Source organism: Myotis lucifugus, unplaced genomic scaffold (assembly GCF_000147115.1).
Source record: "Myotis lucifugus unplaced genomic scaffold, Myoluc2.0 scaffold_389, whole genome shotgun sequence".
Classification (NCBI taxonomy): domain Eukaryota; kingdom Metazoa; phylum Chordata; class Mammalia; order Chiroptera; family Vespertilionidae; genus Myotis; species Myotis lucifugus.
In genome coordinates, this window is record NW_005871437.1 from 525,400 (window position 1) to 550,653 (window position 25,254).

The following is a 25,254-nucleotide window of genomic DNA, read 5'->3' on the forward strand; positions in this document are numbered from 1 at the left end:
CACAACTTTTCACTTCTCTTCACACCACTGGTTCTCTTTGCGGACCTGGGCTTCCTCTTCTTCAGTAAAGTCATTCTTTATATTGAGGGTCTTGCGAATCTCTTCAGGGCTTTTCCCCTTGATCATATTGGCAACAGTCTTGCATGTAACATCAAGCAAACCTTTGATGTCTAAATAGTTTGCAGCCAGAATTAGTTCAAATAGTGTTCCTTGGTCAACTTTGAGGAATTCTTGGTCCCAAGCAGGAATATCATCTGTTCGCTTTTCTTTGTTCTCACCATCGTCAGGAGGAGGAGGGTCATCCCTGTGGTGGGTGCACCACTGAATGAGCCTTTCTAACATTGCCGCATTAACATTTGGTAGAGGAACTGGGTCATCATCACCTTCATCATCCATTCCCAAATCTTCTAACATGGTCTTGATAGTCACAGATTGTTTGGCAATTTCAACATCAACTTCAAATATCTCTCCATCAGAACTCTGCAATTTAATTGAAGGCATGGTGCTCGGTCTCAAGGAGAGAGTGGGCCGGAGGCTGAGGAGAGCCGGGCAGCGTCAGCAGAACCAAAAGGGAAAAGGTGGAGAACAAGGCCACTTACCCAGGTTCTGTGTTTTATGGTCTTGTTACATCTGTATTTATACCAGGTGATTTTAATCCTATCACTTTCTATTCCAAAGGTTAGGGCGTTTCTTATCTCCATTCCAGGGAGTAAAGATGATGTAGCTTAAGGCGATTAACTACCCGCCTGGCACTTAGTTTAGGGGATTTTATTCCCTCCCTAACTTCAGGGAAAAATCCCTACCTGGGGAAACAACCTTCCTTGGAAAGGTGACCTTGGTTAAAACACATAGCGCCAAGAAGGGGAGTAAACATTTTAAGAACAATATGCCATATACGCCAGGTCCCTTGAAACATACGCTGTGCAGATGTTTCTTCCCTGCAGCGACTGTGTCAAGCAGCAAGGATGAACCGGCTTCCCGCATCTCAGTGCCTGGAGCCAGGTGCTAGTGGAGTTTTCTGGGAAGGAACTAGCACCCAGCTGTTACATGACGAGAACAGGTGCAAAGGGTTCCGTCACAGCGAGGGCAAAAACTAGGCTTCAACGAGCCCAGCATCACGCTGACCAGGCCCCGAAGGAGGGTCTGCTCAGCGCCTGGTTCTGGAGCTTGGATTCTGCTTCAGTGAGGATGATTCATCCTAATTCCTCTCTCCTCTCAGCCTACCCTGGGTCTTACTTATTTTTATCCCTGGAATGGAGTTAAATTGCCTAAAGGACGATGTTTCTTCACCTGCAAGGGCCCTCCTGGAGGATGAATTTTAAAATATTCATTTTTACAACTTGCTCCCAGCAGTAACAGGGAAGATGGAGAAGACGAGATGCTGGGGGAGGAGAGGAGGACAGTGACACGAGCCCAGCGGGCAGCCTGGGGCCTCAGGGAACTTGGAAGTGACTCTGTGGTCGGGAGATGGTCCAGGAATTGACTCTGAGGAGTGGGATAGAGGAAAAGGAATGGCCAGCTATGCTTTCGTTACTCTCTTTATGATACTGAAAAACTGAAGCAAAACCTTCAAACAGCCCGCTGTTGGTGCCTAGCCCCGTAGGCAGGTCTATTATTTTGGTAGCCACCTTATTTTTTTCTCCAGTCAAGATGCCCTGCCCTCCCTTGGCTGGGGCACATGACTCAGGCCGATTGGAAGCTCATGTCCTAAAGGGAAAAGGCAGGATCTGGAAGCACTTGGATTCACCTGTCCTGGCGGCGTGCCCGGGGAGGCTGCCCTGGCTCCCGCAGGCTGGATCCCTGGCCAAATCCTCGTCCTCATCCTTCTTGAGGTCTGGCTGTTCACTCTCTTGAGATTTCACGAGCTTCCCCAAGGCATTTCAAGGCATTATTTCAAGGCATTATTATTATTATTATTATTATTACTTAAGTCAGAGGGAGTTGGCTTCTATTTGCAGTGAAGAACCCCAATGCCCAGCAATCAGGGCTTAGACCCACCGCATGAGACAGCACATGAGGGGATACTGTGCAATGAGATAAATATATATTTGTTGACATGAAAATATGTTCATATGCATAGTTTAGCACAGAAGCAGATTGTAATAAAACAGGGTGCATAGTATTTACAAAAATATATATCCTGCACATTTCACAGAAAAAGGTCTAGAAGAAACTATAATGGTATTCACCTTGGAGGGCTGGACAGTGAATGCTTTTTCTTTAAGCTTATCTTTATTTGCTAACCTTTCTATAGAGTTTGTGTAACGTGTTCTTCTGTTTTCCTTCCTTCTTTTTTTTTTTTTAAATCCTCACCCGAGGATATTTTTCCCATTGATTTTTAGAGAGAGTGGAAGAGAGAGGGAAAGACAGAGAGAAACATCAATGTGAGAGAAACACATCGATTGGTTGCCTCCTGCACATGCCCCGACCAGGGTACGATTGGTTGCCCTTGACCAGAATCAAACCCGGGACCCTCTGGTCCGCAGTCTGATGCTCTATCCATTGAACCAAGCTAGTTGGGCAGTTTTTGTTTATTTTTTGTGGGCACAGGTGAGTCACCAAAGCCACGGGTTCAGGAGTGAAGTGACTCGCTGGACTCAGGCAGTGACTTATTCGCCCAGTGCCAGGGCTTCTGCGACAGGTCAGGTGACCTCACCGACAGCTCTGGCTGCTGCGTGGAAGCGGCTGGAAACACCAGAGTCCCTGTCCTCCACACCCCCAGGCACCAGTGGCGTCCCACCTACTCTCACAGCAACCACGGGAGGTGCAGGAAAAGACGGCCCAGAGAGGTGAGGTCCCCTGCTCCGGGCCCCACACCCCAGGGCTCACAATGTCCCTGCGAAGTAAGCTGTGTGGACAGCTGCAGGGGGCGGGGAGGGGAAGACGAGCGCTCACCTCACTGCTGGGGCCTGGATTCCTTTCAGGGGGCTTCAGGGAAGCAGGGGCTGGTCACAGGGGAGAGTCGATTTGTGGGTGCTCATCCCACTGTCCTTCTTAGCTTCTAGGTCTCAGCTTGAAGGCTATCTGGTCAGAGAGCCTCTCCTTGACCGCTAAGATAGGCCCTGGCCATTAGTACTTCAGCGGTTTGTCTCCTTTGCAGCATTTCATACGACGTACAGGCACGTCACTTACTGTGCTTCTGCCTCCTTGACTTGTAGGCTTCCTGAGGGCGGTGTCTCTGGCATCTCCCCTGTCTGACCCTGCGGCCCTCCCCGAGCAGCTGCTGAAGGATGGAGCACATGGACACAGGCCTGGGTGGTGGGCGAATCACAGGGGCCGGGTCACCTCTGCCTTCATTGGCTGTGTGACCTCAGGCAAGTTGCTGCCTCTCTCTGGGCCTCTTCCAAGCCTTGACCTAAGTATAAATGTCCAACTCTTCAAAAGATATCCCCCTTTTCGAATATATTAGGTCTTATTTAAGCGAAGGTAATAGAAGTTGGAGACATTTACTAAATTATACTTTAAACCAACTGCTGATTGATTATTCTGAAAACATTGCAATAGTTTTCCCAGGAACCACTGATGTGCAACGAAACCAATCGTATTTCTTATTCAATAAACTCTTTTATTGTAAGTTTTTAGATTTCTCCATTACAATAATGAAAATAGCACTAGTATTCGTAACACTTAAACCCAAATCAAAGGGGAACCTCTCCTCAAATTATAAGGTAAATGACACATAATTGAACGAATAGTAAACGTTGGGCAAAAGGCATTTAAAATATAGAAATAAGGTCAAGGTTTTTGTATACGTACAAATACTTTAAGGTTTAGTTGATGAAGGTGATTGTTTTTGAAAGCATGGGATTTTGAAAACTAACTTATAATTTGTGATAAAACACAACTGTAGAGAAAAGGCAAAATCAAGCAAAACCCAAAATACCCCCAATACGAAAGGAAGTGAACCAAATACACGGGGTCGGTATGCAAACCTCCAGTTCTTTGGCCCTGGAATGGCAACTGAGTGGGTTTCATAGAAATTCTCCATAGAAAGGAATGTCTGGGCCTGGTGTGACATCGCTGTCTCCGGGCCTGTCTCCTCACAGAGGAGAAGTGGCGTGTCCAGCACATCTGTCTGGAGTGGGGCCTGCGTTCCCAATCCCTTTGAGAACAGTCCCCAAACCTGAAAAGGCGAGGCGTCCCTGCGGCTCGGGGCGGCAGGGAGCTGGGGTCAGAGCTGGCCCCCAGTCCTGCCAGCGCTGTCCGAGTGGTTCACGGGCAGCGGGTGGGCCTCCGTGTTGAACACCCAGTCTTCCAGGGACAGCATGTCATCTTCAGAGAACAGAAGATAGAGGTACCTGTGCCAGGCAGGGAGGGAGCGAGACACAGCTGTCAGTGCTCTGGGAACAGGGGCCCCGGGAAGGAACCTCAGGGGCCTCTGCAACAGGCCTGTGGCTACGGTGCAGGGTGGGCAAGATCCCAAATCCACTGAGGGTTGGACCCAGGGGAGACGCTGTGATGCTGAGAAGCGCACTGGGCTCGGGGCAGACAGCCCCGGTTTAATCCTGGCCCTGCCCCGGCCCTCACACCCAACAGCTTCATTCAGGTCCTTTGCCCCTGGCCTCTGTGGGAGTCCTGCCAGGGCACCGTATGGCCTAGCTTCTCCTTGCTGTGCAGGGTGGCCTGAGCCCTGCACTGGCCCAGACTCCTGGGCTCTCCCCGATGTGCCCCTCAGGAGACTCTATAAAGTACACGTGAGGGCACTAAAATGAACAGGGAGTGGTGACTCCAGAACCCCAGCTTCCCGAGCCATGTGGGTTTTTATTAGAAGGAATGGACCATTCTAGTTCACCCTAAAGGCTCAAGGGCATTGCTCTGGGGAACGGCAAGGAGCCCAGGGGACAGTGCAGCAACCCTGCAGAGGAAAGTCACCAGCATATCGACACCATCACCCTTGTTATTTTGCAGAAGGAGCTTAGTTTTATGGACCTTAAGGAGCCTGAGGAGACAGGTTACAGAACTGAACTTGTCCCACAGCTAATACTTCAGCTATACTAGTGGGTAGAGTCCAACCCAGTCTCGTTCTCTGAGTAGAAACTGGCCTGGCCCAAGGCTCCCCCATGGGGGGGGGGTGTCTCACACTATGCCAAGCCCCCACCCCGTGGGCCCCCTTCCTGTGACTGCAGACCCTGACTCTGGGGAAGGGACAGACTGCTGACCGCCCGCCTCCCTAGGAAAGCTGCGTTGTCTGCTGGAAAGAACAGTGACCAAGCCCCGGCTCACTTTAGCGTCTCCGCTAGGAAGAAGGTCTGCTGCTTGTTGTCGTGGTTGGGGATGCTGCTGTACACGTCTTGGATCCCGGCGAAACCGGCTTCTGTCCGACAGTATTTCTCCAAGGCCTGGGGATGGCGAGAGGAGAGGACCCCCCCAAGCTCGCAATAGGCAGGCCCCTGACCCCTCGACGGGGGACCCCTGGCGTTTGTGGAAGCAGAGGCCGAGCTATTCTCAAGGTTCAGCGCCTGCCGCCAGTTCAGTCCCAACGGGAGAGCTGTGCCCGGGCTCTCCACCTGGTGTGAGCCGAGAGGAGGCTTCTCTCTGCCTCGCATGGAATAGACTGATGTCAGACTTGCCCAGTGGGGACAGAGGAAGGCGCTGGTGGTGTTCGTGGCTGGGCTGTGGGACTGTCATCCCAGGATTCTCCATGAAGATATGGTCCCTGGGCTGCAGGTGGGCAGGCCATGGGCTCTCTGTCTTTTGCATAGAAATGCATTTCTCACCCACCGAGGGTTTGCAGATGGGGCCCAGGAGCACAAACACTTGGCCTTCAGAGGCCAAGAACGAGGCCTTAGGGAAGCAAGAGACTGACCAGCAAGCCATGACAATGATCCTGAGCAGGCCTGTGCCCACCTGAGTATGACACTCAGGGTGTGGCTCTCCCAGGACAGTACCTGCCTCTGAGAGCAGTGGGTGGGGAAGGAGAAGAGGACAGAGAAGGCTCAGCATCCATCAAGGAACCTTCCAGAGTCCCCACACCTGCCTTTGACACTTGCCCTAAAGTGGGCATGAGATTTCCCACTAGGTAGCTGGGGACAAGAGGAGAGACAGGTGGGGTGAGTGGGTGGGTGAGCAGAGCCCAGAGAGGGCGGGGGTGGCAAGGGGCTGGGCTGGCTCTGGGGAGAGGAGGGAGGGGAGCTGTTCCTGTTTGAGAGGCGACATCTGAGGCATTGGTCCAGGCTTCAGGGTCAGAGGGCAGTGACTGCATGTGCTCTGGCCCCCTTGGCTGCTGCCCTGCCTTTGCCCCTCTACGTTTGTTGGCACCGGGGCCAGAGCCTCAAGGGTACGGGCCTCAGAACCCTCTTCAAGTTCCTGCTTGACTGTGCCCAGCTGGGGACTCCTGGCTCTGTGACCATAACCTTGACCCTTGATTTCTGAACTTCAGCCAGATGCCAACCTGGCTTGACCTTCCTCTCAGCGCCTGAGCCACGGGGTTTTGGACTCTGACTGTGACTTCTCAAGGGCACCTGCCACCCGTTTAAGCCTCCCCACCCTCCTTCCCCCAGCCCAGCCCAGCCCAGCCCACTCACCATCACCACTTCCCAGCCCCACTCCCGGTAGATGGGGTTGTGGGTCTGTCGCCACAAGTACATGTAGCTCTCCACCACCTCAGGCCTCAGGATGTAGTAGCTCTCACTCAGCTGCGTGGCCACCGCCTCTTTGCCGGAGTTAAACCAGAAGGCCTCGGGCCCCAGTTTGGTATCTGTGGAGTGACCAACCGGAGGGCCTGGGTCAGACCACTCACCTGCTGCCCAGGATAGATCCGGGGGTGATGGTTGGCGATGGAGGGTGTGGGTGGGCCTGCCTGGATTGCCTGAGCCTGGCAGATATACAACTGCCCTCTTGGCCCAGACTGGCCAAAGCAAGACCCTTGAGGCCTCAAAATTTTGCAATTTTAGAATTTGAGAATCCAGATGAACTACCCAGCACTCTGGGGAGACAAAGGTTGGGGTGGTGTTCCCTAACTGTGTGTTTTGAGATATAAGCCCTGCAAGATGTTCATCAGAGTTCAGCCAAGACAGGGTTCCAGGTTTCAACACATTTGGAGAGAAGTGGGTTAAAAAGTAAAACAGTCTCACTCCTGCAGGACTTACCAGATCCTTTCACGTGCTAATATGCAATGAAGCTTCTCCACAGACCGTAGGAAGCTGCTTTTAGCTCTCAGAACCAGCCTTCTGGTTTGACAGTTTGGGAGACTGTTGACATGGAGAGGAGGGAAAGAACTGCCCAGAACAAGCACACTCATCCTCGGGCAGAGGGAGCCGACTGAGTCCGGCTGGTGAGGTCTGCTTTGCTGCGGTCACTGTTTTGTTAGTTTGTGGACAATTTACTGCCGTTCCTGTTTTGTGGATGACCACAATTATATAACCACTACCACAGCCACCATTTGTGGTGTCAAAGGCTGTGCTGGGTGCTTTACTATACATTACTTCAGTCCTTAAAGGAATGTGTTCTTGGTGAGGGAGGTGTTATTTCCCTCTACCATGCATGTGGGAACTGAGGATCAGAGAGGCTAAGTAACCTGTCCCGGGGAACACAGCGCGCTGTGGCTGTGCGGGATGTTACCGGGATTTGTCTGATGCCCCCTCCCTACGCTGTGTCCTCTCTCTTTCCCTTCTGAGTCTGACTCTCCAGGCCTCAAGTTTAGGGTATGTGGGTTGGGTCTTCCTCCCTTTAATGCCTGCCCGTCCTGTCCAGGTTGGCCGAGGGCCTGGTTCTGGTTCTATTGTGAGCCCTTCCTCCTCCCACCATGGTTCAGGACCCTAGAGGCCCTGAGTTGTTTTTCCTCAAAACACGAGCTTTGCAGGATGTCCTACTCTTCCGTGGAGGGTTTCCTGGGAGAGGAATTAGCCAGACCCAGGCCCTTCCGATCCTCTCAGATGGTGCAGACACTCCTACCATCAGAAAACAGTCGTCTTGCCAAGCTGCTAATGGGGTGAGGGCGAGAGCACCTCTTGTAGCCGCCGCGGACGAGCCAGGCTGGAACAATATGCTCTATTACGCGGACCGTCTTTTTTGGTCGGGGCTGATTGTCCCAGACAAATAGCAAGCTTTTTATTATTCCTGAGATTCCCTATTTGTTTATGGTGCTGACAGAGAGAGCTCTTTGAGGGGACTTGGAGACCAGTTTTAGGACCCGTTGTGAATTGCTGGTTTTCTGAACAGCTCAGTCAGGACTCAGCTGCTGCGGTCACAGACACATCTCGGTGGACCTAACAAACCCTCCCATGCTGCTGGCTGAGGGCGCTGGCTACGTGCTTTCTGGGATCAGGGAGAGACCCATCCTGGTGACCTGTGTTACTGTTCACATTGAACGGACGAGAAAACGGAGGCCACCAGCTGGTGAGTGGCGGAGTGGCACCTGAACCAGGTATTTTTTACTGCAAATCTTGAGTCATCTGCTCCAGCCAAGACTGGGGTTAAACGCAGAGTAGTGGGCACCTCCTGGGGCCCTGGGGGGCTGGGGATTGCTCTGAGGGCCGTTGTTCAGAGGCAGCACACAGCGGGGAGCTGAGTATCAGGAGACCTGGGTTCTGGCCCGGCTTAGCCACTCACAGCGGTGTGACTTCAGCTCTGGACTGACTCAGTTTCCCCACGTGTAAAATGAAAGTCGGGTTCATGTTCTCTAACGTGACTGCTGACTCTGGCATTTGACCATTCTGCATGAGTGCTGAGCGGATGGTCAAGAAGCGCTCAAGCTTGGATCAAAGAGGGTGATGAAAGGTGGTGCCAGGAGGTGCCCAGCCCCACTAAATGGAGGAAAAGCAGAGGAGCTGGAGGGTAGGAGGTCAGGGAGAAGGCATTCTCTAGGCTCGGGAGGCCAATGTTTCTGCCTCAGGGGCCGGAGGACCCTCTGCTCTGTGCCCCACTATGGGGCCGCGTCATGTGATCTGTGGCCACATCATTCCTGAGCCTCAGTGTCCTCATCTGTGTTGTGAGGTTCAGCAATGACGTATGAAGTGCTGAACAATACCTGGCACACACAAAGGGCTTAAAACGTCACCCAATTTCCCCTTTAATTTAGTTACAACCTCAGTGCACAGACAGGGCGTCCCTTGTTCAAATTCTGCCTAACTGCAGAGGGCGAGACGTCCCTAAGACCACGGTTCCCTGCACTCCCCCACTCTGCCGGACTCCCAGCTCTTCCTGGTGTCCAGCCTCAGTGTGTCCTGCCGGCCCGGCCCCGGGCAGGGTTACCTGAGCGGTCGTACGACTCGTGGCACGTCTTCGTGATCTGGGCTGCGAGCTCGCGGTAGTGGGCCCTCTTGTCCTCGGCGGCATCCTCGGCGCCCAGGGCGATCATGCCGCCGGAGAAGCAGGCCAGGTGCCCCATCTTGTGGTCCAGGTTCCCCCCGCGCCACTCGGCAATGTAGGTCAGCCCCCCGGGAGACACGTTCACCAAGTGGGTCTCGATTGCCTGGGAGCGAGGTGGGAAGTGGGCAGGGAGAGGGGTGTGGGAGGCACAGGGAAGGAGCGGAGAGCACAGAAAGTGAGTATTTTGGAGACAGCAGCAAATGCAGCTCTACCGAGCCCTCTGTCCCAGGCCAAGGGGGCCCACTGACCGCAGCCGGCCGCTGGCCCACTGGGGCCGGTGGGAGCTCTGCCGCTCGCCCAGCTAAGGCCTGGGGCCTGCTGGGGGCTTAGACATAAGGTAGCTCCCCGGGGCGAGTCTCACACAGACTTGAAAATCTACGTACAAAACATTTCAAAAAATCTTTAGGAATTATTACCCTCCTTGGTTAGGGAATCTTAACCTGTGATGGGCTTCAGGGTGTCCTAATGCCCCTAAAATTGTACGCGACACTTTTGTGTATGTGCATTTTTTTTTCTTAAAAATTGGTTTTTATTGATTTTAGAGAGAGAGGAAAGGAGAGGGAGGGAGAGAGAGAAACATCGATGTGAGAGGAAAACATCGATCAGCTGCCTCCTGCATGCCCCCTACTGGGGATCGAGTCCGCAACCCAGGCATGTGCCCTGGCTGGGAACTGAGTTGTGACCTTTTGGTGCATAGGATGACGCTGAACCTACTGAGCCACACCGGCCAGGGCTGTATGTGCATTTTCATGGGACAAGGGCCCATATATTTCATCAGATTCTAAAATAGACAAAACAAAACAAAAACCAGAGAAAATTGAGAGGTGCTCTCTACAGCCCCTCATTACACGCCTTCCCATTTAATGCCCAGGACAAGCCAGGTACGTAGTCTGCAGTGCTCTCCACAAGAGGCCGAGTGCCTTGTCCCCGGTCATGCAGTCAGACCAGGACTGGGACAAGGACCCCCAGATGCCCAAGACTCCTCGGGTTCAAACCCCGTCTCTACCAGTTTGGAGCTGTGTGACTTTGGGCGGGTTCTATGTTCTCTCCATGCTGTAACTTCCTTGCGTATAAAATGCAGGTAAGAACATGAGCCACTTCATAGGGTCATGAGGGCTACATGAGATGTGTTGTAAGCTCAGCCTATTTCCCAGCACAGGAGAGTCCTCCATCAACGTTGGCCTTCACAATTCCTCTCCAGCCGGCCCCCTGCCCGCCCTCCTCTGCCCCACTGGCCTCTTCACTCATGCACCCCAGCCCCGATGAGTATTTTGTGAGCACCTCCTCAGTGCCAGGCTGTGTAGGTGCAGGGGATACAGCCCCTGAAGATGGGCCTGGACCCTGCCTGAGGGAGCTCACCCGTGAGCTCAGTGACTTCCCCCCAAGTCAATACACACCAATATCACCATTTGTGACCAGCATTTTGAATGAGACAAATTGAGGGGACAGGCCAGGGAAATGTGGGAGGGGGTCCCGCTTTGCAGTGAGGTCAGAGGTCTCTGCCACGGGGATGCGCGTGGAGCAGATGAGGGTTCCTGCCTCAGGCTTTGCCCGCTGCTCCCGTCCCACTGCTAACTCCAGCCCAGCCTTGGGGCCTCTTCGGGGTGTGTCCTGGGAGAGGACAGCCTAGCCCACACCACTGCTGCCATGTTCTTCTACTATCCCACTATTTCCCTACGTGGTGCTATCCCCATTTTGTGTACACATGTTCATGTATGTTTCTGTGGAACGTGTCTCTCCCAGGACTCTGATTGCCGTGTGACAGCAGAAGCCACCACCAGCAACCTCCAGCCAGGGCCTGGCATACAGAAGGTGCTCAAACCCAATGTGCTCCCTGAGGGTTTTTTCCTTCTTCTCTGTAAGGTCTGGGCTGGTGTGTTGGCTGCAGGAACCTCCCTGAGCAGCAGAGGAGGAAGCAATGTTGATGGCCAGGCCAGGGCACCTGCTCACACGGGGAGGAGGCGTGGACAGCTGGCCACGGCTGGGCAGAGCTGTGTCCAGGCAGCTGCTCTGCATCCTTGAGCGTGCAGGTGCAGGGGCGGGATGGCAGGCCCAGTCCAGGTGCAGAAACATGGTTCAGTTACCCATTGTTAATGCTTGGGAGAGAACACAGACATGAGTTGGAGGGGATCCCAGAAAGTCTCACACTGCAGCCGAAAATCTTCATCTTCAAGACAGTCTCCCATAGGTTATTTCTATTTGGGGTTAACCCCAAGCTAAGTAACTCTGGTAAAGAGGAAACGATAACGCAATTTCTCTTTGAAGAGACAACTGAGATAGCAGATGCAAAGATAAAAATAACAACACAAAAAAACCAAGGCTTCTCAAACTCCAAGAGAAACAAGACAGCACAGGCTGGCCATGGACTGGTCAGGAGGCTTAAATCCTGGCAAGAGACACAGCAAAGAGCGGACTGAGAAGCAGGCCTGGCCTGAACCCCAGCTCTGCATTCTGGGTGTTGGGCGACTCTGGGCAACTTATTTCACTTTTCTGAAGATTCCCTTTCTTCATCTGTAAAATGAGACTAACTTCTGGGCTGGCTGGGAGGCTATTCAGAGGCTCTGGCTTCCTTAGCCTCCTGGAGGGGACCCTATCCCACCTGTGCCCGCCCGAGAGGGACTTCGGCAAGCCAGGCTCCTCTGTGAGTTGGCAGCTGTAAGTGGAGGCAGGAGCACTGCACCTCGAGGCAGTCGGACCCTGTTTGCACCCTGGCTCTGACATGTGTGATCGTGAGCCTTTCTGAGCCTCCGTTTTATCACCTGTAAGACGGGGGCTAAGGCACTAACTGTACTGCCCAGAGAAGGCCAGAATGACCTTTAGTGCCTAGTCCCTGTCCTTCTTGTCCTTTCTCCCATGACCTTCAGGGGTTGCCCAGTCAGCCTGTCTGAAGCCCCCATGCCCACCCCACGAGATATTGGTCTAACCTGCACACTGACACTGCCCCCAGCCCCCAGCCCAGCAGCTTTTCTAGGCTGTTGCTTGGGTCCCACCCAGAGGTTCTCATGTAACCTTTTTGAGGTACAGACTGGCCATTGGGATAAACATTTTTTTAAAACCGATTTTTAGAGAGGGAGGAAGTGAGGGAGAGAGTGAAACATAGACATGGGAGAAATACATTGATCAGTTGCCTCTTGCATGTGCCCTGATTCAGGGATCAAACCTGAAACCTAGGTATGTGCCCTGACTCAGAATCGAACCCTGGACCTTCTGGTGCATGGGATGACACCCCAACCAACTGAGCCACACTGGCCAGGGCTGACCATCAGATTTTTAACGTGTGACTTAAAATATATATATATATATATATATATTTTAATATATTTTATTGATTTTTTTTTACAGAGAGGAAGGGAGAGAGATAGAGAGTTAGAAACATCGATCAGCTGCCTCCTGCACATCTCCCACTGGGGATGTGCCTGCAACCCAGGTACATGCCCTCGACCGGAATCGAACCTGGGACCCTTCAGTCCGCAGGCCGACGCTCTATCCACTGAGCCAAACCGGTTTCGGCAAAAAATATATTTTTTAAATGGACTTTTCAGAGAGAGAAAGAGAAACAGCAATCAGAGACACTGCAGGGGAAGATCAAATACAGGAGCAAAGCCAGTTGTCTCCTATTCAATCAAGTGTTTCCATAAAGCTCCCAGTTTGCTTAAATAATTCGTGGCCATTTTTTCCAACTACTGTGCGCCTGAGGGCAGGGAACTAGGCTGCTCGTTAACTGCATGTGGGTGGCAGGAAGGGCAGCACCTGGCCCCCAGCTGAACCAGATCTGACAGGAAACACTGGCTGTGGGCTGGGCTCAGCCATAGAAGCTGTGTGGATGGGGCTGAGCCAGGCTGAGCTGGGACTGGAGTCCCAGGAGCTGCTTCATGACTGAGTCTTGGTGCCTGGGCGCTGGGCAGGGAAAACTCATTAGTGAGGCCGTAGCTTAGTCCACAGCCCTGCAGGCCTGTTTCAATGTGCTTCCTTTAAGCACTGCCAGTGCTGCCTAGATTCATGTGATCGGAGGGCAGTGAGAGATCATCCATCCACCCACCCATAATCCCCTACCCATCCACCGTCCATCCTTCCACCATCTATCCAGAGCCAGGAGACCCGCTCTGGCTTCAGCTCTGCCAGTGCCGTGCTGTGAGGCTTTGAGTAAGTGCTTCCCCTCTCTGGGCCTTGGTTTCCATCCACATAAAGAGAAGGGACAGAGCTGGATGCTCCACTGACAGAGGCCCCTCCCACTTGGATGTACTAGCTATCACCTCTGGCTTGGCAGGAAGGTGGCTGAGGGTCTTGTTTTGCCGCCTCCTGCCTGGGGGCTGCCAGCCACCGCCTGGCTGCGTTTTGGGCTCCGGCACATCAGCTGAAGCACAGACACCGAGGTTTCTGAATCAGACTGCCTGCCGCTTCCCGTGAGGCCTCAGACAAATGAGCGCCCCTCCTCGAGCCTGGGTTTCTATCTGAAACAAGGCTGCTAACATGGCCCTAATTTCAAGGCGTTGAGAAGAGTTATGAGACAGGTGTGCAGTGACCGATGGGGCAGGAGCTGTCTGTGGTTCCCCTGGCCAGCGCACTGTGGGGGAGGGACAGACAAGGCCCTGGCACCGGGCCTGTGTGAGCCGGGGGGCGAAGGACCGTGGAGGTGCTGTCTTACCGTCAAGGCTTCGTAGTACATGTCTTTAGCCTCCGTGTCTGTCTTGGCTGACATCAACCAGGATTTGATCAAATATTCATAAAAACTGTCCCCGAGTCCTCCAACCGAGACGTGGTCTGTGAGGGGAAAGCAGACAGAACATTATCTCCATCGCCGAGGCGCGGAAGGACCAGTGGAGCGCACATCTTGCCCACTGGGCTCGTGGCCTGCGGGCGGAGCGTGCGGGTGGAGCAGCATTTCATCAGCAGCCCCCCAGCCCGGAACAGCGGCTGAGAGAAAGACACAGCCTGTGACGCGGGGAGCCAGGCCTTCTCCAGCGCAATGGCCCTGCACACAGGTGCAGGGGCTCAGCCAGGGCTATAAATCATGTTGCCATAGCAGGCCGAGGACGGCAGGGCCTCTGGTTATTAACTGGAAATGAGCTGCATTTCTTTAAAAAGATAATCTGGTGGCAGGGAGTGGAGATTTTTATTACCTGGTGACAAACATGGTAATTAATGCCGGGAAGGTTCCTAAAAGGCCATGAAGAGGAGGAAGGAGAGGCTTGATTTAGGTGGTCAGGGTACAGAGCCTTTCTGGAAAAACTGAGTTTAAATTTAGCGAATTGGGATGAATGGAGTTCAAAGGAGCAGGGGGAGGACAAATGAGATTTGAGGACGCCCCTCTCTGCCTGGTGGCATCGCCCGAAGTCCCCAAGAGCAGGACCTCCAGGCTGTGGTTGAATGAGGAGGCATCTCCACCCAGGGCTGTCCTGGGAGAAAAACGGGGTGACCAGGAACCACAGAAGCAAGACACGGACCGAAAACACTCACATGCTTTAAAAAGTAACAACGGGGAACATAAAGGCATTTAATGACATAATGGAGAGCAAACGTCACTTCCCTGTTAGGATTCACTTAAGCAGAGAGAGGGGATAGGGGATGGATTAAGGTAGGGTGGGTGGAATGGGAAGAATATTTTCAGCTCCTTTGCAGAAACGGTAAAAAGAGTAAGAAATAGAGAATACACCGACAGCTACCAGGTCGATGGTGGGCTAGGGGTTTTGTTTTATTATTATTATTTTTAAAATATATTTTATTGATTTTTTACAGAGAGGAAGGGAGAGGGATAGAGAGTTAGAAACATCGATGAGAGAGAAACATTGATCAGCTGCCTCTTGCACACCCCCTTCTGGGGATGTGCCCGCAACCAAGGTACATGCCCTTGACCAGAATCGAACCTGGGACCCCTCAGTCCGCAGGCCGACGCTCTATCCACTGAGCCAAACCAGCCAGGGCTTGTTGTATTATTTATAACATCTTCCCCAGAACCTTGCAAGGTGAGCACTATCAACCCCATTTACCGGATGGGAAAAAGGAGAGCGAGCCTAACCCGCTCACCCGAGGCCGCCAGGCTGGCAGAGCTCTCACCCTGCAGCTTCACACAGTCAACCAGAGGACGAAACCAAAGAGGCGCAGAGAAGGACCAGAGGGTGACGGCAGCCGGGCCGGGGAAAGGGCTGAGAGGAGGCCCCCACAGTAAACCAGCCTTCGGCCCCTCCACAAACAGATCCTGGCCAGCGAGGGTTCAGGAACGGAGCAAACACTTGCAAAAACTGGAACCAACCAGGTAAAGCCTAAGCCTTGAGGAGTGGGAGGGGGTGGGGTGGGCTGGACTTTGCCAGTGAAGAGGGAAGCGAGAACCAGCACAGCACACCCCTCACCCCTATTCCTGGGTGGAGGGCACACAAAGGACAGGGCGGGGGGTGCCAGGCCCAGCATGTCGATGGCGTGTCCATGTTGGAGTAGGAGGTCTGTGTGGAGCAGGGATGGGGGAAGGCTGTAAGCAAACTGAGTCAGCCTCTGCCTCGAGCCGCTGAAGCTCACAGCCCACAGAAGGAGCCCTGGCTCACAGGTGGCAGCCAGGGCACTGCCATCTCCACACTCATCTCCTGGCCCTGCCTCCCCTCACTGTTTCTCCACCACCCCAACCTCCGGCCCCCAGCCTTCCCATGCTATTTCTCACCTTGTAAGGCTAGGCTTCCTCACTGGACACCTCAGCTTCCTCCCCTCAGGAAGGCTCCCCAGTGCTCTCATGACCCCTCCCCTCCCTCCCTGCAGGGTGACCATGAGGGAGAGTGAGACAGACAGACAGACAGACACACACACACACACACACACACACACGGCCTGGCCCGGGCAGAGCACCCAGTGGGGGCTACCCTCCTGTTGCTGGGGGCGTGCCTGATGCTGTTGTCAGAACCTGTTTGGGGTCTGCCTCCCGGACTAGGCTGTGGGCTCTTTGTGGAGAGGGACTGCGTAGGATTCACATTTTATGTTCAGGACCTTTACTGCACACAGCAGCCGCCCTGAATGAATGAAAGGAAGGTAGGTTTGAGCTGTGCTGGAAAGGGCCTCAGATGCCAAGCCGAAGAGTTTGGATTTCATCACAGGTGTGTCGTGGAGCAGGCTTCACCTGGCCCGTGTGTGCAGGAGAGGGGAGCCGGGTCACCAGGACTCCACAGGCGACCGAGACCGGACACCCACGTGGGGCGGTGTGGATAGTCTCTCAGGGGACCTTGACTGAAGTGGACAGTTCTCCCTTGGAGGTCCCACTGCCTTCTAGCTGCGGTGTGTGGCTGTGTGTGTGTGTGTGTGTGTGTGGTGTTGTCTCGGTGCTGGGTGATGTACTGGGAGAAGCCTAGGCCTGGGTGGGAATCAGAGGCCGGATCTGCTATTAGCTCCAGGCAAGCCATTTCTCCTGCCAGTCCTCAGTCTTCTCCAGCAAAATGCTTTTAAAGGGGAGCCCGAGTCGGTGTAGACAGGCCTTAGAGCAGAGGTGGGTTCTGCTGTTTCCTAACCATGTCAACATCTCATCACACTGGGCAGCAAGAAGCAGCACCCAACAAGCCGGGAAACCTGCCGGCAGAAGACAGCACGCACTGGGAGGCCACCGGGCTCGCGGTCCCTTTTGGAAGAATCTAGACCTGCCACTGCCTTCCCACCGAGGAGAGAGTGGGATTCAGGCAGTGGACAAGGAGGCCGAGCCCTCCAGGGCTGGCAGCTCTCTGAGCTCTCATCCGTGATGGGTGCCAGCAGGAGCCTGGTGGCTTCTCCGGCTGAGATCCTAGCAGCCAGAGGTCTTGGTCTCCCCTGTTTCCCTGAAGCTCAGCTTCAAGCAGGAGTGGGGAGCTGCCAAGAGCACCCCAGTTCCTCCTTTGCCTCTCTAAGCTACAATTTCTACGGTTGCAAATCGGCTAAGCAGAGGATTCAATGAGAAAAAAGAATGTGAACACACTTAGCTTATGCAAGTGGGGAATGTTATCATCTGGAAAAATACACAATCACAAAAAAAACACCCTGATGAAAACCTGAGATGACCCCAGGCGCCAGAGCCCGGGAAGGAGGAAGCAGGCGCCCAGATGTAACCCCCTCTGCTCTTTGGCAGGCTGTGGATTCATATTTTATTAATATGAAACAAATTTTCACACGTGACCGACTTGGCCCAGCCCTGTGACCCCTGGCGCAGCCTGAAAAGAAAATTATGCTTCTCGGTGGGGGCTCCCGGTAATTTGCCAAGGTGGCTGTCAGCGGGAAGCCACACCCTCTCCTTTGGTGGGTTTTGCTGCGTCGTCGTCCTGGAGCAGCGGAGGCCAGCAGCCGGGCAGTTTATCTCTTTGTCCAGTCAGGCCTTGCAATTAAAAGCAGTAACAGTTACTGAACGGTCTCTTCCTGTGGCCATAATCTTAATTCAACCCTTCGTTTTCTCCTGCACTTTTGGATTTCATAGAATGTTTGGTTAAAAATACTGTGCGTTTCTAGAAGTGGTTTTCGCAGGAGGCCGCTTGGGAGTGAGGTCATCACCAGGGAAACGTCCTGGGTCCAACTTCCTGGGCCTCGAGACCTGCGATCAGGGAGGCTGGGGCTGGAAGGACAGGCCCTGCCTGCACACTGTTACTCATGGGCCCGTCTCCAGCAGATGAACTGAAATCTGTTTCCTGCAGCTTTTGGCCATTACTCCAACCCCCTCCACAGCACACAAAGAACATATCTCCAGTTCTTCTCCCATTTGGCAGGAGAGGAAACCAAGGCTCAAAGAGATAAAATGAACACCCCCTCACTCCCAGCCATGCAGTAATCAGACCCATGTCTCCTTTGACGCCAGCCCTGGCTGAGGCCATAACAGCTGGGGCTAGAGGGGGTGGGAGAGGGAGAGGGGCCCTTGTTTGGGCAGAGGCAGTGAGGTGTGGGCTCTGGGGAGGCCCTTAAGCAGGGCCCATGGAACCTGCTGCCACCAGTTTGTGCGATGACCACAAGACACGACCGGGGCCTTGGTCAGGAGGGCAAGGTGGAGCAGGGCTTCTCAGCAGGGGCAGTGCCAGGGGCCTGGAGACTTTTCAACACTCTCGCCTGAGTGTCCCCCCCGAGACCCATTTTGTTTCAGCAGGTGAAGCTGCGGGCTGTGAACGCGGCTCCACAGGTGACCAGGTGACCAACACCTCTGGCTGAGAAGCCTCTGCACGGAGAACAGCAGGAAGCCCTGGGGCCTGTGCTGGCACGTGTAGGACACTGCAGTGGAATCGTGGTTTCTATATCGCTGTATTAGGTAGGTTCTGCTTTTTTTTTAAATCTAAAATCGAAGGGGCTAAGCAATGCCGGAAGGGTGAGGGATGATGGAGGTGTGTCAGCGGGCACAGAGATGGAGGGTGTAGCCCTGATGGAGGCTGGAGACAGCTGGTGTGAGGGGGAGGCGCAGGGCATCCCCACAGCAATGACAACCATAGTGAAAGCTCCCCCAGCTACCCGGCAGGCGGGGCACCCAGGAGCACTGAGCGAGTGACTCTGGTCTGTGCCCTGCAGGGGCCTCGCCGGGAAGCTGGCCAGGAACCCGCTAAGGACGGGGGCCGTGTCTCTGTACTCACGCTGTATCCAGTTCCCACTCACTGGGCTGATGAAGTTGGGGTAGAGGCCGAAGGGCTTGTCGATCTTCCTGAGGAACTTGCGGATGTGCCTGACCTGCCGGGAGATGGACACCGGGCACACCTTCACTTTTCCGAAGAAGCCAGCCCCTCCCACTCGCGAAGGACCGGGCAGCTGGTTCAGACCCCGAGGAGGCAGGAAGGGGGAGCGGTCAAGCTAACAGCAGGCTCCAACCAGAGCTGGGGGGATGGCCTTGACCTGTGCCCTTGTGCGGGCGGAGCCTGGCTCACCATGTCTGCACTGACCACTCTGCCTGGGGTCTGCCAGGCTCCTCACCCCGCCCCCCCCAACCTCTCTCATCTCACCCCTTCCTCATTGCATGTTGCTTTTGGCGGGGAGGGTCTTCATAGGAGGGAGGATTCACATAAGGGATGGTAGCTGTTTTCTAAGTACCAGGGAAAACTGCCTTTTTAATAGGTCAGAAATGGTCAAACATTGGCAATTTCATATGGTTAACCTGGTAATATGTTCTTTTTTCTGACACCATAGGAACCATTCCAGAGGGGAGGCCTGGGCTCAATACACCATAGGCACCTCAGTTTTTTTTTTTTGTTTTTTTTTTTACAGAGAGGAAGGGAGAGGGATAGAGAGTTAGAAACATCCATGAGAGAGAAACATCGATCAGCTGCCTCTTGCACACCTCCTACTGGGGATGTGCCCGCAACCAAGGCACATGCCCTTGACCGGAATCGAACCTGGGACCCTTCAGTCCACAGGCCAACGCTCTATCCACTGAGCCAAACCAGTTAGGGCGGCACCTCAGGTTTTAATGACAACATTTCTCAGTTCCTCTGAGCCATACTGTTACATATATCATCTCCAATCATTGGAACAACCTATGTGGTATCACTAGCTCAGTTTAACAGACAAGACACCCGAATCTTAGAGAGAGTCAGTGATTGCCCATGGCTACCCACTAGGTAAGTGGCAGGGCCAGGACAATTTCTGACCAAACGGAGCAGCCCCTGGGTCCAACACGGACCAGGAGGGGACCATGCAGCGACCTGTAGCGGAGGCTGCCCGACCTGAGCAAGAGGAAGCTAGATTTGCAACCTTTGGGCATACCAAGGGCAAGGGGGCTTTGGGCTATAAAAGTGGGAAGGCCTTATCCCTCAGGGATACACAAACCCTCCCAGTGCAGACCTGCGGGAGAAAGGCCCGCGGGGACTGTACTGTGTCATGCTCAGACTCACCTACAGGGCAAGGAGCAGGGAAAGCAGCCTTTGACTGTCAGCCCTTTCTTTTCAGGGGACGGCATTGCTCTGCCACATCAGATCTCACATCCATTTATGTTAATGCAGTCCATTACGGGGACAGGAATGTGCTTGTACCTGACTTATTCGCGGCTGTCCTGGTGGAAAGCAGTGGAGCAGGCTAAATGAGCTCCCCCAGAGGGTGCGGGCGCTTCTAGAATTTGGGCCAATTTGTTGACTGCCAATAATCGCCTCTGTGGGAGGCATGGCTGGGGGATGCACAAAGCTGGAGAACGTAAATGTAGGGGGAGACAGAGAAACGGAGCGGAGCGTGGGCCCTGGAGGAAAAGCCTGAAGCCTGTCGTATTAATCTGCTCTTGAACGAGCGTGGGCTTCAGAGACAGGAAGTCCTGGATTTGAATCCTGGCTTTAGCACTTCCCAGATGGATGATCCAGGACAAGTGCCTTAACCTCTGAGTCTCAGCTTCCTTCCCTGTAAAATGAGGATGACAGGAAGACCTGACTCCTAGGGCTGTTGGGAGGGTTAGAGACACTCTAAGTGCCCAGCACACAGTAGGTGCTCAGGCAGTAGTAGCTAATTAACTCCTGACTAGCCAGGGACTAGAGGGAGCTGCTGGTCCTGCTCCATCCTGAGCCGGCCACAATCTTCCTGGCGGAGTTGGCTCAAGAGCAATGGCAACTGGGAGGCTGCGGGGAGGGAGGATGTGGAGGTGGGAAAAAGGATCAGCCAGTAAGATTCACTGGGAAGTGGATTAAAGTAACTGCATGACCTTTTGAGGTGGAGTGTCACGGGGAGGCAGAGTCCTCTCCATACAAGGTCTGACAACGTGATGGGCTATTTAAGGGTGGTAGTGAGCCCCAATACAGAGGAAATGGTCAAAGATTTGAATTGCTCTTCTTAAGCGTTTTCTCAAGAAGGCGGGTGGATTCCCACACTGAATAAGCAGTGCTTCTAAACCCCGTGTCAAAAAGTACATGAGCGCTTGTTAAAAATGCAGATCCCAGGGCCAGGGCCTGCTGGGTGATGCTCTGAGGCTGGCGGGCTAACCGGCCACTGGGAGCCACTGGGTAGAGAGTGGCTCTAGGAGCTCCCAGCCCCCTGGCTAACTAACCATTAGGGGGAAAGAAGGCTTTGGGAGTGGGGCCCTCCTGAGGGTTCTTCTTGGAGGGCAGGGCTTCACCTCCCTGCCATGGAGCCCGAGTGTCATCTGAGGGTTGAGGGTTAGACCCACAGTGACACTTCCAGACAGTGGGACTGCCAAGGCTGGGAGAAACCGCCCCTTCTGGAGGGCCTCCCAGAGGACCGGCCGCTGTCAGAATGGATGGCAGCCTGGACGCCATCTCTCAGCTTCCCCGTGGCCTTAGCCAGCCTGGTACCAGTGAGAAGGAGCGGCCATGTGCCTGTCCCGGAAGTGGAAATCGCTGTGCCAGCCTGCTGATGGCATGAGCTAGACGGGCATCTGGAAGGAAAGGCCGGCAGATCTCACAGGAAAAAGTTAAATGTCTCTGGAAAGGCGGCTTTAGCAGCCGGTGGCCCGTTCCTGCCAACTCGAGCTGGTGCCTCGGTTCCAGCCGCTGCGCTTTCTGCAGACCCAGACGCGCTGCGCTTTCTGCAGACCCAGACCCGCGTATGGGTGGTTGCCAGAAGCTGACACACGCCGGCAGCTTTGTCTCTTCCCTGCCCTCTGTAGGGTCCCGACTACTCCCCGTGCTGGTCTTCCCTGCCACCTGGGATTGGGTACAATCATGTTTCCCACAGTAACTTAGGGGGCTCTGTGTTCCCCATACACCACCCTGCCCATCTGGGACCCTTTCCTGTGGCTGTGCAGGGCTGAATGCCCACTCTTCTGCTCTCTGTGGGGAGAAGGCGGAGGGGCTGTTTGGGGAGGGAGCAGGGAGAAGACTTGCCTTTTCAGCGAAGACCTGGTTGCCCGAGAGCTCACTGAGGTGTAAGAACTCCAAGTGCAGGGATCCAAACTCTGCCAGGATGCTGCTGCTCCCGGTCATGCTCCAGCCCCAGCTCCTGTTGGAACCACTGGAAAGACAGAAGTAGCCATCGTCACCCCCACATCCCAGGGTGGGACCCTCTCCCTCTGGCTGGCTAACCGGCCACTGGGAGCCACTGGGTAGAGAGTGGCTCTAGGAGCTCCCAGCCCCCTGGCTAACTAACCATTAGGGGGAAAGAAGGCTTTGGGAGTGGGACCCTCTCCCTCTGGCTGGCTCCTCTACTGAGGGTAACTCCACTGCTTAGTAGGGGAACACCTACTCTGTGCCAGGCACTGTCCTAAGAGCTTTTGCCACATAATCTCAGCTACTCCCCCTGGGGGTCTGTACTAGTAATAAACCCACTTTGCTGATGAGGACACAGGTTGAGAAGTGACTTGCTGAAGGTCATTTGAACCCAGGCCTATCTGACTTGCAATAGTCTTTGTCCCTTTAAGACTGGGCTTGAGCAGGACAGTAGCAAAGCTGTCTTGGTGGCCAAAACATGGCATACGTGCTTTGCTAAATTATAGGTGATATCGGTAATGCTGTCACGGACCATAAAGACTCACAGACACTCCATTTCCACCCTGTGGCTGAAGGCAACCCGATTGCTCACAGTCAGTGGCCCTGCATGTGGAGGAAGGGTCTGAACGGGGCAGATGAAAAGCAGGCCCTTTTTCTCTTCCCTCACTGCCAATGCTGCCCACGGACACACAATGGCCCCTCCTGGAGTTTCATGGAACCCACACCTGACGGGCAGGCAGCTCTGATGCAACCACACACCTGGAGCCAGACCCTGGGGAAGCTGAGGTTAGGAGTAAGAGAAGCAGGGGCTCTTGGAGCAAAGATTTCCTCACCGGTGAGCCATGCACCTCTCAAGAACACCTTAGATAAAGTCAATGAGGCATTCTACCACACGGCCACCTCGCCAGACAAGGCTGTCAAAGAACTCTGCACACACTGGGTGCTTTCAAGGAGGAAGAGTGCAGCCCTAGCTGATTTGGCTCAGTGGAGAGAGCATTGGCCTGTGGACTGAAGGGTCCCGGGTTCGATTCCGGGGAAGGGCACATGCCTGGAGTGTGGGCTCGATCCTCAGTAGGGGGTGTGCAGGAGGCAGCCGATCAATGATTCTCTCTCATCATGGATGTCTCTCTCTCTCCCTCTCCCTTCCTCTCTGGAGGAGTGCAGAGGCAGGGCCTCGGGTAACCCTGCCACCTGCCCCTTTTACAGATGAGGAAAACAAGGCACAGGACAGTAACGTCACCCATGAAGCAGCTGGGACCCAACGCTGGGCTGATGTCCTAACCACCTAATCCCCATGCTTTTAGTTACATAATAATAAGCAAGGACCTGCCTTTCCAGGCGCTTTCGCTTAAAACCTCCCAGGGGTTCACAGCCCGGAGGCACAGGTTCAAGTGTGTTAGCTGAGGGGCCTCGGGTAAACCATTCCTCCTTGTGTGCTTCGTTTCTGCACCGGACAAAGTAGGCAAGGACAATACCTCACAGTCCCCGTCCTGGGGCTTTTTGAGGGATTTAGAGAGAAGAGGAAGGTGCAGAATGGGGATGGCCTTGGGCCAGCTTCTTCCTCTCCCTGTGCCTCAGTTTCCTCATATGCATCATGATGACCTCTCCTATGATGACCTCCTTGGGGGGGAGGGGCAGGGGTCAACCTCCCTCTGCAAGAGATTGTAGAGGTGGAGGATGGGTTGGGGACAGAGTGGGGAGGAGTGAGCTCCCCATTTGCAGGGGCTCCAGGGTGCAGTTAGCGTGAGGCAGGCTGGGGGAAGCCCTTTGCTTCCTTGCTGTGATGGCTCAGGCTCCCAGGAACGGCCTCTGTCTGTCCCTCTGCCTCCCAGGGTGAGGCCTAGGAAGGCAGGTGTGGGTGTGGGAGGTCATAGTTTGCCACCTGAGGTGGCAGCTTTTCCTGGGGTGGGGGTGGGGCTCCCCTTCTCCTTTCTAAACTCCATTCTCTGGCCTGGATGTGGTTTCCAGGAAAGTCAGGGAACTCATGTCTCCTAGCTTCTAGAAAGAGAGGACACTCGTTTCGGGATCTCTTGGGGCAGGTGACCTCAATAAACATAGAGGAGACCACCTCTATGTTTCCATTTCCTGTCTCCATTTCCTGGGGCAGTTCCCTGACTTGGGGGCAGGGGGCAGGTGGGAAGGGATGGGTTCGTAGAGGGGACACTTGGTTCCTGGATAATAAATAAAACAGCTTCCATTTATTGAGCTGCTACAGACAGCGGGCACTGGGGCAAGCTGCCTGCATCATTATTTCATTTACAGCCCACAGGCAGAGCGTCATTAACTCCAATATGCAAAAGAGGAGACTGAGGCTCAGAGAGGGAAGGTCACCTTGGTAGGTGGTGGAGGTGGGATTCACACTGAGATCTGCAGGGCACTCCCAAAGGGGCCTCCCACCCAGATGGCCCTACCTCTGCCCAGAGGAAAGGAGAAGCTGTCCCCACTCCGTCCCTCTTCACAAGCGAGACTTCTCTCCAGCTTGTGATCTCAGTGGGCAGGTTTCCTGAATAATCGGTGCTTCCTGCCCTTGCAGAGAAATTCAAGGTACAAAGAAAGCCACCAGCCGTCTTTTGTTCTCATTCCCCCGACATGAGCCTTCCTCTCCTCCTCCCTCCAATGCTCACCCTCCCTGGAGGGCTTTCTGTAGTGGAGCCGCTGGCAGACAGGCCATGCTAGCCAGGGCAGAGCGGGCAGCGGGCAGGTGCCGTCCCTCTCTCCTGCCTGGCTCCAAATGCTGGCTTCCCCGCGGACCTCAGGCAGGTCGGTTAATTTCTCTAGATCTCAGTTTCCTCATCCGTTAAATGACAGTACCCACACCTCATAGAGTCATTGTGAGGTATAAATTATGCATGTAATTACTGTCATTTTATCATTATGCAATTATGCACATGTAAATTATGTGTTGTTTGCTAGAGTTATTCAGTGCCTGATATGTGCCAGGCAGCTGTGGTATCTTATTTTAACTTCACCTCCAACTTGGGAGGGTAGATACCATAATCCTTATTTCGTAGGTGGAGATACTGAGGCTCCGAGAGGGGAGACACTGTCTCCAAGGCCACACAGGAAGTGATAAAGCTGGCAGAGCTGAGTCTAAATCCAAACCCCAAACGCCTCTTCT

General features: G+C 54.0%; 1 protein-coding gene and 1 pseudogene across 1 annotated transcript in view; both read right to left on the reverse strand.

Moving 5' to 3' along the window:
• Positions 1-6: 6 nt before the first annotated feature.
• Positions 7-699, reverse strand: LOC102432040 (annotated as a pseudogene).
• Positions 700-3,541: 2,842 nt separating this feature from the next.
• Positions 3,542-25,254, reverse strand: part of MAN1C1 (mannosidase alpha class 1C member 1) — a 110,568-nt gene continuing 88,855 nt past the window's right edge. Inside the window, 7 exon segments of the mRNA XM_023743436.1 lie at positions 3,542-4,298; positions 5,224-5,339; positions 6,525-6,697; positions 9,193-9,412; positions 13,955-14,070; positions 18,855-18,948; positions 22,035-22,161. Of these exon segments, the coding sequence (XP_023599204.1) occupies positions 4,172-4,298; positions 5,224-5,339; positions 6,525-6,697; positions 9,193-9,412; positions 13,955-14,070; positions 18,855-18,948; positions 22,035-22,161 (973 nt within the window). The 3' untranslated portion in view covers positions 3,542-4,171.